The sequence below is a fragment of the Aricia agestis genome, chromosome 10 (genome assembly GCF_905147365.1).
Source record: "Aricia agestis chromosome 10, ilAriAges1.1, whole genome shotgun sequence".
In the NCBI taxonomy this organism is placed as follows: domain Eukaryota; kingdom Metazoa; phylum Arthropoda; class Insecta; order Lepidoptera; family Lycaenidae; genus Aricia; species Aricia agestis.
This window is the reverse complement of record NC_056415.1, coordinates 3,614,297-3,630,815: the sequence shown is the minus strand read 5'-3', so window position 1 is coordinate 3,630,815 and position 16,519 is coordinate 3,614,297. Positions and strand designations below refer to the sequence as shown.

Below are 16,519 nucleotides of genomic sequence, written 5' to 3'. Positions count from 1 at the left end.
TATCTCTACAAAAATCGGTTTGCATCCTTAAAAAGATGTAGCAAAAAGAAAAGGTTGTAACTTGTAGCAATGAAAAGCAATTTCCACTTATAATCACATTATGAGATTTATCTCTCTTTAAACAATATAAGTAATTTCAAGCCTATTATAACATTACCTATTTCAAATAGAAGCAGAACTGTTGCTCATTTTGTGCTCTACTTAGCATAGGTTTCTTACGTATATAGTACATACTATAAGATACTACCACAATGTAAATGATGATTTTAGATATCAAACTTAAAATAGCAAAACTATACACTATCGCGTCGTACGGGCGTAAAACTTGTATCTGTTTAGACTTTAGAGAGTTGAGGATAGTTCTGAGCTAGTCTACTGTATGTTAAAGTTTATATACTGTGGTACTATGCAGTAGGGTAAGAATTTGTATTACTTTGTTTTTTTTTATTGTTTAGATTAGAATCTATATTGGATTATATTATAATTAACATCGTCTTCTTCCTTGATTTTATTCATCTATTCCTATGAAAATTAATTGTAGTGTGAATAAGAAGCTGTCACGAACAAGCCTTTGTTGAAGACATCGCAAGCTCTTCATGAAATGATAATTTTATACAACGGATACTATCACCGCTTCATTTATTAAGACTAGCTTGCGTTTTATACAATACAAATTATTTACTTATCACTCTTTTAAAAGTTAAAACATTAATCTCTTTTTTTGGAAGCAAAAAAGTTACGTCTAAAATTACATGAATAATAATTATCGTAATGGGTGAATTTCGACTACAGGATCTCTAGATTAGTTATTAATATTTTGGCTGCGGAATCCCGATTCTCGGCACACTAACTCCTCAAATCGCAAGAGGCGGGCAGATTTGATGCAGTTTAATTAGTTTAGCAGAATAGTCCAATCCAAACGAAAATCCGAAACTCTAGTCGCGACTCGTAATGAAATTTCACGAGGTAAGTACATTTTTGTCACAAAGTTCAAAGCAAAAATGTTTTAATTAGCACGGAAAGTTGGTGTCCGACCTTTTTTCCATGTTTCAAATTATAAATTTTTGTAAGCTTTATCAGATGGCTGAATAAAATGAGAAAACTCTTTTAATAACACACTTATTGCTAAAGTTTTCGCATCATGCTAAAATGTTTTATAATGTGCTCGTGATCTGTTAAACTTTTTCACATTTTACGTCTTCTTGATGATAAAACAACTTTTTGGCAGCCCTATGTGTTATTTACAAACAGTACCGACCTTCGTCTCCTCTGCTGCGTCCTGCGGCGGCCCTGGGCGGGCGGATCGCTGTAGGCCCGCGCGTCCTCTGCGCTGTGCCCGGCGCCCATGCTACCCCATGCCACACACACACACGAGGCCACACACAGTCCAGGCCGGTCCCGGCCAGTCCACGGGCTAGTCAAGGCCGCGTTGTGCCCGAGCGAGCCGACTCACGCGAGTGCGGCCGGCCGGCGCCCGCGCATAGCGCACGAGAGAGAGGATCCAATTGTGTGAATTAATCGTGATTGATTAAGACCCACTGGTGTTGGGTCAATTGGTACTGCAGCGTAATTGTGTCTTAAATGACTATTCTTAATAGTGTATGCATTTGGACAGTGCCTGTTCTAAGGCATATCTATGCAGGATCTGAATATATCTGACATATTTTAGTAAGTTGTAATTTTACAAACATTAACAATTTGACCAGCAAGGTTAAGAAATGTAATTCTTAATTTCTCTGGCTATATTTTTTTTCCAAATATACAATAACATTTAGTTAATTTGGATGGACCTACTTATGAAAACTCAACACTTTCTCATGACCTTGTAAATTTTATTGCACTGGTTTAATCTCATACACTACTCGCTTGCCGAATATCTCCTAAGCAATCTCCCGCCACCGCCCATGACTTGGTGCACGTTAAGCTAATTATTTCGCGATCCGGCTTGGAAATCGCTTCGCTCTCGTTTCTACTAATTACACGATCTGCCGCTTTCCTCGAGGAAGAAGCATACACTTGGTACGTAGCAACTAGTAACTGTTGGCAGTTGGCACCCTCTAGTACTCGGAGTTTGGGCACTACAATTTGTACCTAGCAAATGGTTAAGGGTGGTAAATGGTAATGTTTTGTTAAGAGGGCCTCTACGTATATGAGTATAATGTAATTCTTGTATACCTACTCAAGATATAATAATAATAATAATACACACTAACAATTTAAACACTTTTTAGAAGTACTTACCTGGTATGTACTTGGCTTCGGCCCGTACATATTAGTTTGCCGGTGAGAACCGAGAAAATCAAAATTAAAACAACAATAATAATAATATTTATTTCATTTACAAAAGTTACAGTTAAAGTACAGTGATGGAAGCTACCTAGTAGGCTTAGCCTGTATCAGGAAACATCCCTCTCCCACATCTACAAGGGAAATAAAGAAATCTTTTAAGTAAAGTGAAGCAAACTAATCTTAAATACTACAAAAACTCTTAGTTCTAAAGATATGAGATCTACCTTGCCTTCTTGGATTGATCTCTTAAAAATATTTGGCGGTAATTTTGTAGCACAGAATAAGATGTGGCGTTTTCTTAGGACCTACATTATACCTAGTCTGAATAAATCTAACTACCTAAAATTATTGAAGTGTATTTTAATATCTACCTAGATATTAAAATACACTTCAATGGAATACCTAATGGAATACCTAATACCTAATATTAATATCTACCTAGTAGGTGCCCAGGATAGGTACCCAGGATACCTATCCTGGGCACCCACTCTAGGGAATGCCTAGCAATTTCCAGAGCATCAACTTACCTTTTTAACTTAAAAATTTTCATTAGAAGTCTGTATTTTCAGTTGTACCTGCAAAATAACCAGTATTAGAAAAGTTTTGCTATTCGTGGGAATCGCTAATCTCTAATTAATTAATTTTAACGCTTTTTTACGCGTAGCTTCACAAGTGAGCCGATACGAGGAGAAACTGAAATGTCCACTTAAAATAGAGAAATCGTGAATTAGCTAATGTTGAAAATAATAATTCTCAATAGTTAGAACTGTTTGATGAATATTTTGTACTTGGTTTGTACTCTTATGCTGCGGCCGCACATGCGTATTGCTTCGTGCTTGAGACGATACCATTGGACGATCTGCGTGTATCGTCCAATATCGTCTCATAGCACGAAGCTTCGTTACGATAGACGCATGTGCGGCCGCGGCATAAGTAAGTAGTGCTTGTTAAATCTATGTAGTTCAGCCTTTGCCAGTTGTAGTCCAAAATAGCTTTACATAATATTTACTAGTTTTACAGACTTGTGGGATATGTGATCTTGAATTGTTTTGCTCTCGTTACGTACTTGTAATCACAATTATGTAAGCGATCGTGCATATACAGTTGGTACTTGGAAGTTGGAACCTATTCTATAATATTATCTTCTATGGTGGTTTTGCCATGACCAATTTCATTTCTATAAACATTTCTAAGCTCGAACGTGCAAAAAGCTTTCAGCTTACCAAATTCAAGCTTTTCAAGGAAATTCGTAGGTGGTATTTACCTTGATCCTAGTCAAGTTATTCGGTATTTTCCCTTTGAGGCCATCATCCTACGGCGCGGCGCGGCGGTATGATGTGTGAAAGGTCGAAACTCATCTCAAAAGGGTCATCCAATCGGAATAGAATGGGATTGAATATGTTAGGTTTTATGTAATCTGAAAGGTGAACTTGTAATATTCCGTACCTACAGTTCAAGGTGCTAAAATATTGAATACTGGATGATGCTCGCAACTCTGTTGCGCAAAAATCCGTTTTCGCGTGGAAACCGTACACTTTTCCGGGATAAAAAGTATCCTATGTGCTGTCTCGGAACTCAAAGTATCTCCATACCGAATTTCAGCAAAATCGGTTCAGCGGGTTGTGTATGACGATGTAGCAGGCAGAAGCAACGTGGAATAGGCTATCTCGCGTCGATATAGTGGATTGGCTCAACATGTATTACATCATGGCTCTGGATATCCTGCGGTTAAGATTTGAGTACATCGTCTCTCAAAAGGTTCAGCTCTTCAACGTAGACTCTACAGTACCTAATTAGTTCATGGCACGTATGTCGTTAACGTAGGTACACCTGGTATTCGTCTCTGGTATTTTTAGTGGCAATATAACTGTACCAATAATTTCGCCAGCCGATATTATCGTGCTCTATGGGTATTAAACGTTACATCAAATAAGAACATAAATAAGAACAATGTACACAGAGCACGCAAGAAGTTTTTTCATCGCAATAAAAACAAATGACGAGTTATTTTTATGGGTTTTACTTGCGCAAGAGACAGAAATGTTAGACTTGAATCTGAAAAATTTTGGCAGCAACCCTTCGGTTTGTCTATAAAGTACCTAAATTCTATAAAATTAATAATGTTATTTTTTATTCTCTATTAGGCTCGATTTTTTACCATACGAGTTCTTGGCTGGCTAAATATTCTAAAACTTGTAAAATCGGAATTATCCATTACTTACTTATAAAAAATGTATCAAGTTTATTCAGATAGATTGCTCATAAGTCATAACCCAAATAAAACTGATTCGGTTTATAAATCCATAAAAAAATAGTTAAATTGGCGTTTAAATTTAATTTAGTGAAAGAAAACGCTAGTCATGTCTCGCTTCAGGTCCTCCGCGGATATCTCTCCAGATAACTCTATCTCGCTCTATCATCGAGAAAGTTTGTGTGTGCAATAGAGAGGGAGTATGCAACGGTTAATAATACTGTTAATATTACGTTTGGTCAATTATTATTTGCACCGTTTCTTCATCGGAGATGTGCATCCGGATTTTTACGGAATATGTGAAGGTTCCTGAAATGGCAAATATTTTTTTCCGGAAAATAAAATTGCCGCTCCGATATACCACTAAGGTACGAAATGAAAAAAAAATACAGTGTTAGTTTTAGGATAAAAAAATCTCTTGGAAACTAAGAATTCAGCGAAATTTTGATAATCATATTGTAAGCAGTATCTTATTTTGTTTTTTATACCTCTCTGTTACTTCTGAGCAGCGATGAAACTTTACAGATTTTTCCTCAGTTCTACAATCTTGATATTATGATATTACTCTCATAATATACGGAAATGGTTTAGTTTTATGGTAAAATAGTAGGATAGAGATGTCAGTGGTGGAAAAAGGTCGCCGGGGACCGCTCGTATGTAACAATGAGGTGGCGGACGGACCAAAAGGACGACCCGTATCTGACCGAAAGCAAATAATTTCCAAACTATTTCAACTCATTTTGGGGATCAAATCTTGGACGTATAGATATATGATGTTCCAATGTTCTTTGTTATTAATATGACTTATGTAGATTAAGCCCGGCCGCACATTGTCCGAATTCTGATCAGAAACAGTCGAATTTTGCCGGACCGCCACCCCGCACACTATCCGAAATATCCTTCTGGCGAATTCGAGCTCACTCGGCTCAGTACAAAATGTAAGAGACAGCGCGGACGTTCAACTGTTTCTGACCAGAAATTTCGGACAATGTGTGGCGGTCTATTTCCTATGTGTTCTGTCTCTACTCTTCTAAATCTCTACTTCTTAAAATAATATCCTACTCTATAAACTTTGTTTTTGTGCGGTTCCCTAGAGATTTGGACATAGACAAACGATAGATCATAGATTTACCTAAAACGTTATGCTTTTGCATTAGGATGCCTCAAAATATATTTTAAACACAATAGATGTAAGCGCTACTGATCCATTATGTTTTTTTATTTTTTATGAAAAAAGGGGGCAAGCGAGCAAACGGGTCACCTGATGGAAAGCAACTTCCGTCGCCCATGGACACTCGCAGCATCAGAAGAGCTGCAGGTGCGTTGCCGGCCTTTTAAGAGGGAATAGGGTAATAGGGGAGGGTAGAGATGGGAAGGGAAGGGAATAGGGGAGGGTAGGGAAGGGAATAGGGGAGGGTAGGGAAGGGAATAGCGGAGGGTAGGGAAGGGAATAGGGTAGGGGATTGGCCCTCCGGTAAACTCACTCACTCGGCGAAACACAGCGTAAGCGCTGTTTCACGCCGGTTAGCACGATTCGACGGAGCTGTTAAACGTTTCACTCCATTTATGTCTAGTCTTTGACTTCGATTATAGAGCTTAGACATCTACAGCACCCTCTAAACGTGTACCTTCTTCCTACTTTGTGTAGTACATTTCAGCTTCTACAAGTTTTATTCAATAAGTATGTGATACTTTCCCAGTTCAAACGGTTGCCTGAGTTCTTGTTCGCTTCGAGTTGCTTCGAGTTACGTTGTTATTGTTTTGTACTGAATTCAATAAGACACTTACTGTTTATAGTTTTTGCTTACTGTAGAAAATACTGGATGTTGCTCGCGTTTTTGACATAAAAGTCTGAAAATTGAAATAATTTAAAAATTAAAATCATGACTACGCCATAAAAGTTTGTAGTAATAAACTCTAGTTATGATTTAACTCGTTGTTATAAAATTAAACTACACAATTATTGTATGCAAATTACATGAGAATCTACTAATAGCTCAAAGGGCGTTTGTAAAGTGCCTGAAAGCACTAAAGGCTAATTAATATTGGTACGTGGATCGCAAACCTAAGCACCATATCTAGACTATTACTAACAAACCCTTAAGTTATATTGAATATCGTACCTAATGTTAATCTGCCTCAGTAAGTGTATTCTAAATTAACTTTACTGTTATAGTAGTTGCGTTAGTCGAAAGTTCATACCCCAAATCACCCCTAAACAAGCATACCAGTGGTTTGTTGTATGAATATAATATTTGTATCTATATTCTTTATATACATATTAAATATTAATATTTGTAATGCAATATTTTAATTATGTCTGTTTATTACATCTTCACGTTAAAATCGCTAAATCGATTTGGATAAAAAGTGCAGAGGTGCTTTTGGTTCCGGAAATGACAAAATATTTTAATTGTATGTCATTTCCGGAATTAAATGATGTGAATGTAATTACTCAGTGTGACCGAAGTTTCTGGCAACATTTACTGTACAAATAAATAAATAATATAGATTATTGTAACTCTCATAAACTTCGGAAACTTATATCCCAAGTCCACGCGCGTATTTGTAATTAATACGAAATATTGTTCCGTTATAGTTTCCCAACAAATATCATTAAGTAAGTCCTCAGCAAATTCGAAGTTTTTCCTGGACTTTTTGCCCTTTAGAAATGTCCGTCTTAGGGTCAATTCAGCCAGCAACGCGACGCGTAGATGTATGAATGTGACAGATTTACAAGACGTCTCACGCAATTAAAACCTTGCAATTCAGTACAAATTTAGAAACGCGACGCGACACGTACCTACTCGTAGATGCATATCTACGTGTCGCGTTGCGGTCTGAATTGACCCTTAGGCCGTTTGTCCATCGCCGCCGACACCGACAAAATTCAAATAAAATACCACTTTATGACTTACGCTATAGGTTCCATTTTCTATCGACGGTCTAGCAACTGCTGCTTTGCAGTGGCCTGAAGCGTAATGGAACGTATAGCCTGCTTCATACAGTGGGAATTTATCGGCCCAAAATAATCTCGTACTCGGTGAACGGCAGCGGTAGATAAAAGTCCTTGGCAAATTCAGAGTTTTCCGACTATTTTTTGTCCGTCTTACGGTTCTAGACTCACATAAAAAGAACATTTTCTCAGTAAGTGGAGAGCGCTATTCGGGCGTGTCATACTCCCGGCTCCCGGTCGTATTCCGAGATTTGACTTTTGCCGCCTTCACTTTGAGAAATTTCTAGAAAATATCAAATCTTGTGCTAGAAAAGCCTTTGGAGTATGAAATTGAATAGGTGGTGTAAAAAGTTATGTCTCTTTGATTTTCTTTCCATCGTAGTTCAGTCTGCTTGTTTATGATGAACAATTTACAGAAACATCAGACAGACACACTTTCAATTTATAATATTAAGTATGGATCATCAATTTATTACATTATGTCATAATCGTTTAATTCAATTAACTTAATAATAGTATTAAGCAAATTGACTTTTAATTCGTATGCGCATGTTAATCGCAGTTATTATACAGTGACCTAATAAATTCATTCAACTACACTTTAAATTTATTAACACTTTTCGTGTGTATTTCTAACTTTTAAAATGTTTTCTATCCAATTCTAGCTCTCAAAAGTTTTAATTGGCTTGCTTTATTGCAGCGGCCTTCAAGTTCTTACTTAGTCTTTTCAATGCCATAAGTAGAACCTTCAATTGAAACTAATTTCTAATTGCTTCTTAATTTAACACTTTCATCTTCAAGAGTGAGCACCGTAGTTTGATAAGCGATAAGTGGAACAGAAGTGCTTTGTTGGAGTGCAGTCAGTGCGAATTGTAAATGTGTTCCGGTTCTTACGTGCCGCGGAAGCGGTGCGGCCTTCTTAAGTTTATCGTCTTATTGTTTAATTATGGCATCATCACTATCACCATCATCGTTTTCTTCATTATCAACCTCATCAAATTAATCTATACCCGTATTATAATTCAACTTGAGTAGTTCTTGGATTTTTATAGATCTTAAAGATCAAAATCGTTAATTTAATTTTATAAAAAAAATGGAATGATTGAACTAATGGGGATTTTTTAATTTTTTTTTTAAATTTTGCTCATTACAAAAACATTTTGAGGAATAAGGTCAGTGATCGTTTTTCTGTATAAAGAAAACGAAAAAAATACCCATTAATTATTTATATTTTTGAACAAATATGTTTAACCTTTGTTTGACCTTCAATGGCGTTAAATTAGCAATAAATTCGACCAACATTACGTTTCGAACTTTTAGTAAGCTTCTCGTATCAGCTTTCACATTATGAGAACTTGCATTTGACGAACCAGCCATTATAAATAAGATTGAAAGGAAATTTAAAACATACTGCAGAGGTCAATTGGCCGCCGATGATGACGTCAGAACGAAACTTTAAAAAATTATTGAGAAAAAACTAGCCAATGAATTTCAAAATCTTTTAATTTATATTCTTAAAATACCCTATTTTAACGAAAAAAAATACAAAAGTACATGTGTTTTTTTTTGGACAATGCCCATTGCAAACTGAAATACGTGTATCTAATTGATATTGTATACGATACGCATAGTATTTTGTATGAAATAATGTGGACAGTGGACACCAATAAGCATTTATCATTCAATTTTGCTTTGACTGCAAAAACACAATATATTCGTAGCGGAAATATAATGTATCTCTATATGAGTCATGTTGTGTATAATGTGCAGTGCCGGTTTTAGCACTACCCGTGCCCTGGGCGAGATTTCTTCGGCGCCTAGGGCCTAGGGTGCTGGAACTGCTAGTTGTGCTAAAAAATAGGGGCCCCTGTGGCGCCTCTTGTTATCTGGCTCTCAGGGCGGTCGCCCAGCGTCGCCCCCCCTACGCCGCTACTGATAATGTGTAATTGCTATGAAAAGAGTATCAAACATATAATATTGTATAATATGTACATATTGTATGAATATCTGTCATTTTATGTAGGTAATCCATTTTCGATGAGGACAATTTGTAAACATTTATTGTGCTCTACGGTACAATACATTTCCTCTCGTTATTTATCAAAAAAATTCTTTGATTGACGATCCTGTCCCCATGTTCGGTATTTATATCCGATACTTGTTATGCATGTCATTTGTTACATGTCCAGGAAATTGTTAAAAAGTAATAATATTTTGCTATCTATCGCAATATATTATTACTTTTTTAACAATTTTCATAAAATATTTCGAAATTTCATAAAAAAAATCTAAAATATTTTATTTATTAGTCTAAATCTATACATACAAGACTCCGCCAAATATCTGACATTGATGAAGAAATCTGGTGTCAAGTCTTAGCAATAAATAATAAGGTATACCGGGTCCACCGTCCGACTTCGATTGTACAATGTACATAGAGTAGGTTCTAAATGGTAGGTAAATAATAATTGTAGGTATATACCTTTTAACGACTTGTGTACTATCAAGAAATTGAATAATGGGCTGACGTGATTTAGTCGGGCTATATCATAGTCAGCCTTTATGCTAAGTACTCACATACGGTTTTGCTCGATAGTTTTACTCGAAATCGAGCAAAAACCACCGTGTGGACCGCAAAACTCACAGCTCGAAGGCTCGAATCGAGCTGGCTTGACAAATTTTTTGACACTAGTTTTTATTATTCGTAACTAATTTCCTTCTAACTGGGGTAAAAGTATCGAGCAATGCTGAATGTGTGGACGAAAGCCCGAGCCATGATATTTACTCTACGTGATTGCTCGATCAAGCAAAACCGTATGTGAGTACTTACAATAACATTCATAAAGTTATCCATCGACTGACATTGATTTGACAGAGTCCAACAAAATAACGTAGGTGAATAATTGCTTTGATGCTACCTAATCCAGTATAAACTGATGAAAGTCCCAAGAATTAGTAGTAGTACCTAATAGATCCTGATGATGATTGGCTTCTTCCCCCTTCTTCCCCACGAGCACTCTAGAACAATATTAATACGGTTGAGGTGTTCGGTCCCCGAAGGTTCCCGCGCGATTCGTCTTTCAGGTGCAATCATTTATCACTGACTTTCCTTGAACTCATGGAAATTATTCGGCCCGGAATTTTTTCGAACGCAATTCGGTTTCCCGCTGGGAAACGTTCTTTACCCGGTGCCTACAAATTGTTGATAAGGAAAAGCGTTTATAAACAATGCCTGCTACGTGTGCGGTATTGTAAATGTACTTTTTTAGGATTCCGTAACCAACGCGTAAAAACGGGACCCTATTACTAAGACTTCGATGTCTGTCTGTCCGTCTGTCTGTCCGTCTGTCTGATTCCAGGCTGTATCTCAAGAAGCGCTATAGATAGACTTCTGAAATTTTCACAGATTGTGTATATCTGTTGCCGCTTTAACAACAAATACTGAAAACACAATAAAATTAATATCTAAGGGGGGCTCCCGTACAACAAACGTGATTTTTTGGCTTTTTTGCTCGATATCATTAATAATGGTAACAGGTAGGCACTTGAAATTTTCAAAAAGTCCATTATATGTGTACTTTATTAATTAACAAAAATATTAAAATAAAAATTAAGGTGGGCTCCCATCCAAAAAAAACGCTAATTTTGGTCTAGTTTTGCTTTATAACGGTACGGAACCCTTCGTGAGCGAGTCCGACTCGAACTTGGCCGATTATTTGGGAACTGTATACGAATGGGAATATACTTACAATTTAGGTTGGTCTATTGGAAAAACTTAACTCTATACAGGAATCAGGATTCGTTTTACGTAAGAAAAAATCTAGACTTTAATGCTCTTGAAAGCAACATTATTTTGTTGTTCTTACACACTAAAACCGACGTCAGTATTAAATAATTTTTCCTATCTAATAGTGCCTTTTTCCGAATTCGGCTAAACCTCAACTATTTCTGTACTCAATCTTCATCATTTTGAAGTCGGTACCAGATATGGCTGAATCTTCAGTTCTCTGACAGAATATTTGAAACTTTTGGAACTGGCACCGACTTCAAAATGATGAAGATTGAAGTCGAAATTCAGGAATTAAACAAATGCCTTACAAAGCGATATATCTATTTCCAACTAACGCGCTTACATACTTTATTTATTAGACTGAAATAAATAATAAACAAATAAATTGTGAAGAGGACGGGTGCTATCGAAATTCTCATTACATTCGTAATACGAAAATCATTTTCTCATACGATAATATTTACCATGTTTGAGTTATTTTTCAGCTTAAAATGTAGTAATTAGTAGTGTTTAAATATTTTGTAGTAAATTTTTGTGCAGGAACCTAGGTAATTACTATTTTAAAGCTAAAAAATAACTCAAACTGATTAAATATTTTCGTATGAGGAAATGATTTGGTATTACGTATATATGAGAATTTCGACGGCACCCGGCCTCTTAACACATTTCATTAAAAGCATTTTCCAGCGAACTTTTATTTATCCTTAAAATGTTAGATTTTAAAGTGAAATCAAATTACTCAGAGAGCTCTACGAACGACGAACGTGTGCCATTTCACAAGTTACATCTAATTCAATTTCCTCTAATTTTACTACGACTTAGCTTGAAAAGTATTGTCGCTAAGTGTGAAATTTATCTAATACTAGATGACGCCCGCAATTCTGTTGCGCCAAAATTCGTTTATCGCGCGGGAACCGTGCATTTTCCGGGATAAAAACTCCCGCTATGATAATTTATATACCAGCGTTCGCTTTAGAAATATTCTAAACCACTTTCATCATAAAACATATCTATTATACGTGGGAGAGCCATGCTTCGGCACGAATGGGTCGGCTCGACCGGAGAAATACCACGTTCTCACAGAAAACCGGCGTGAAACAGCGCCAGCGCTGTGTTTCGCCGAGTGAGTGAGTTTACCGGAGGCCCAATCCCCTACCCTATTCCCTTCCCTACACTCCCCAATTCCCTTCCCATCACTACCCTCCCCTATTACCCTATTCCCTCTTAAAAGGCCGGCAACGCACCTGCACTCTTCTGATGCTGCGAGTGTCCATGGGCGACGGAAGTTGCTTTCCATCAGGTGACCCGTTTGCTCGTTTGCCCCCTTATTTCATAAAAAAAAACGTACTTGTGAGGGCTTACAAAGGTGCAGAGAGGTATTCATCAAAGGAATCATAAATATGAAGTACGAGCAAAAAGCAAATATTTTTGGGGGATTTTCAGCAGACCGCTGCCGCGTTGGGTAAATAACGTCTGCGTAATGGTTTTTTTATGTTGACCGTTTCAGCTCTTCGGAGAACTTGATTTATGCTTAACAAGGTTTTTGTAAAACATTTTGAAGTGCAATTATTTAATAAATATAACAAAAAGAAAGCGTCAGCATACAAGTTTTTCACGATTTTTTATTACGATAGAATTTCGAGCGAAGTCCAGTTCCGATATCATCTTGAGGGTAAGGCCAAATTAGCCTCGAAGAAGCTTGGCGTTCTTAACAGAGCGAGACAGTACTTCAGTCCGGACCAACGCCTACAACTCTACAAGGCGCAGGTTCGGCCTCATATGGAATATTGTTCTCATCTCTGGGCAGGGGCGCCAAAATACCAACTGCTCCCTCTGGATCGTATCCAACGAAGGGCTGCTCGAATTGTTGACTGCCATAGTGTTTCAAACAGCTTGGACCCCCTGGAATTACGCCGAGATGTTGCTTCACTCTGCATCCTCTATCGGTTGTATCACGGGGAGTGCTCTGAGGAATTGTTCGGAATCATACCACCAGCAACTTTTCGCTATCGTCCCACGCGAAAAACATACCATCCTCATCACCTTGATGAGTGGCAGTCTTCCACAGTGCGTTTTTCGCGTAACTTTCTGCCGCGCACTGTAAAACTCTGGAATGAACTGTCACCAGCAGTATTTCCGGACCGATACGACCTGCAAACCTTTAAGAAAAGAGCGTATACCCTCTTAAAAGGCCGGCAACGCACCTGCAGCTCTTCTGATGTTGCGAGTGTCCATGGGCGACGGTAGTTGCTTACCATCAGGTGACCCGTTTGCTCGTTTGCCCCCTTATTTAATAAAATAAAAAAAATAAGTGCACGTACCGCATTCAGTCTGTAATCTTGGTCACCGAAAAATATCAAACCCTAAATAATAGTGTACCTACCTCAGAACAGGAAAATAAGGAGAAGTGTTATGTAGCGCCGTTTATATGGAAACCTATGTCGCCGACTTCAATGACACTATATTGTCAGCATAGTGTCAATGGTACACGGTCTAGTGATGTCCGGTCTATCTACGGTGTCGATTAATTATTATTACGACGATATCGATGTATTTTGGTAGGTATTTAAATAATATTAAAAGAATGAAAGTGATAAATTATTAATGTTACAGTCTAACAAAAACAACTTAAAGGCCGAAAGGGTTTGAAATCATCCATGATTACGAAAAACTTTTACTATGGGACCAACTCAATTCGGCAAAATAATCAGCTGTATGGCAAAATCGTAACTAGGCAATAGATAAACTTTCTTAATATTATATGTATAACCAGCGGGGCTAAAATGGTCACATTTAGCAATTCCTCTCAATCAATTCAGCAAATGAATTGTCAAAACTGTCAAACTGACAAATGTCAAATCAGTACAAAAATACAGAAATGAATTGCAAGCAGAGTTGCATTTTGCGATTTTAGAAAAATGAATCATATTATGATTCATATCATGATTCTTCAAAGCGACCATTTTAGCCCCGCTGATGTTAAGTTGGAAAAAGACAAATATATCTGTGAAAACCGCATTCAAATCGGATTAGTAGTTTTCGTGTGATGCTGGAACAAACATACAGACAGACAGACAGACAAAAAACTAGCCACAGTTTTGACTTCTATAGCGATGTAGTAACATTACACAACACGCTTATTATTTTTTGAATATCTTTAAGAAGGAAAAAAAGGGACCCTATTCCTAAGACTTCGATGTTTTATTGTCTGTCTCGGCTGTATATCTCAATAACCGCTACACTTCTGAAATTTTCACAGATTGTGTATGTCTGTTACCGCTATAATAACAGATACTAAAACAAATTAAATTAAATATTTAAGGGGGGCTCCCACACAACAAACGTGATTTTTTTTGCCATTTTTTGCTCGATATCAATAATGGCAACAGGTACTAGGTAGGCACTTGGAAAGTACAAAATACGCCATTGTATTTATATACTTTAACAATTAATATTAAAATTAAAATAAAATAAATAATTAAGGATTCGTACAAAAACACATTATTTGCCTAATTTTGCTCTATTATGATAAGGAACCTTTCGTGCGCGAGACCAACTCGCACTTGGCCGTTTTTTTTACATTTCTCTTTGAATTTTGCGTCTTTGGGGAAACTGAAATAGGACTAAAAGCGATGAAGGTAATACAAATCATTCTTCAAAGATACACTAATTATTGTAAGTTATTATATGAGTAAGCATTAAGCACCAATTCTTTCGACTATAAAATGAAACTTCCGCATATTTATAATAAATTTAGACCTTCCGCGCGGCTTCACCCCCGTAAATTAGGTCAAAGTCAAATTAGCCCACAAAATAGCCTATGATCCTTCCTGTGGTCTACTTTTTATTTATGCCAAACAGCATAAAAATTGTTGGATGGTGCGTGAGATAAGCCCTTTCAAATAATTTTCCCCGTTTTTTCCAAATTTTCCTCTGTTTCTTGGCTATGAGTTATCTAAATCTTAAAGAATACTTCAAAATTTTAAATCAAATTAGTAGTTCCTGAGATTAGCGCGTTCCAACAAACAAACTCTTCAGCTTTATAATATTAGGGTAGATAATAACTAGTGACCGACTGAACTTTCGGTTTCGGTTTCGGCCAAAAAATCTAGTTTCGGCCTCAGTTTCGGTTTCGGCCAAAATATAGCCGAAACTTTCGGCCCTGCCGAAACTCCAGTGTTCGTGAATTATTTTTGTGCGTCGTTCGGTAAACTTTGCAGTTAACTCCTGCTTGCTCGCCGGCGAGGCCCCGGCTCATTTTGCCACCGTCCATTTAATCGTGTATTGCTTAGCAGTTATTTTGTTTTTATTAGTACTTCGTTTAATTTTCATCAAATTGTCTAAACTTATTCTTATCGAACATTAGAGGTATATTGTTGAATTTTATTTCTAAACGACAAACACACGTTTATTTAATATAATATGCAACTGTTGGTGAATTACGTGCTATGTTCTTATTTTAACAATGTTTCTCAAACAAACGATTAAGTATATTATGCTATGATAAATTGATTATATAGTAAATTTTATTTACGTGGGAGAGCTATGCTTCGGCACGAATGGGCCGGCTCGACCGGATAAATACCACGTTCTCACAGAAAACCGGCGTGAAAAAGCGCTTGCGCTGTGTTTTGCCGAGTGAGTGAGTTTACCGGAGGCCCAATCCCCTACCCTATTCCCTTCCATACCCTCCCCTATTCCCTTCCCTTCCCTTCCCTCCCCTATTCCCTTCCCTTCCCTTCCCTACCCTCCCCTATTACCCTATTCCCTCTTAAAAGGCCGGCAACGCACTTGCAGCTCTTCTGATGCTGCGAGTGTCCATGGGCGACGGAAGTTGCTTTCCATCAGGTGACCTGTTTGCTCGTTTGCCCCCTTATTTCATAAAAAAAACTTAATATTTTTGTTTGACTATGAGATTAGAGTTATGCTTATATATAGCTTGCGAGATTTATCTAGTCAATCATTATTTTCCTTTTACCACGCGTTTTATTTATATTTAAAATAATTGATCTTTAATTATGGACGCGCAGTCTCACCGACCGTTCCTACCCTGCTAAAGATTTTTTCAAAATTCTTAGAGACTAACGCTCGTCGTCATCAAGATAAAAGGGTTTGGTTATGTATCAGAGTTGGAACGGGAAGTTTGCCGCTGGCACTTACTGTGCGTATTTAATTTTTAGAAAAATTATGAGTTTTATGTACTTTAAAGGGTAAAAAGATCTTTTAAAAATGT

At 37.1% G+C, this 16,519-nt stretch overlaps 2 protein-coding genes across 4 annotated transcripts in view; one reads left to right on the top strand and one right to left on the bottom strand.

The window, feature by feature from the left end:
• LOC121731353 (protein javelin) overlaps positions 1-1,422 on the bottom strand; it is a 111,802-nt gene extending 110,380 nt beyond the window's left edge. For both annotated transcript variants that reach the window (XM_042120754.1, XM_042120755.1), the window contains exon 1: positions 1,259-1,422. In XM_042120754.1, the coding sequence (XP_041976688.1) occupies positions 1,259-1,347 (89 nt within the window). In that variant the 5' untranslated portion in view covers positions 1,348-1,422. The remainder of the gene's footprint in view (positions 1-1,258) is intronic.
• Positions 1-16,519, top strand: part of LOC121731354 (calcium uniporter protein, mitochondrial) — a 173,818-nt gene that overhangs the window by 114,702 nt on the left and 42,597 nt on the right. The gene's annotated exons all lie outside the window — the stretch shown is intronic.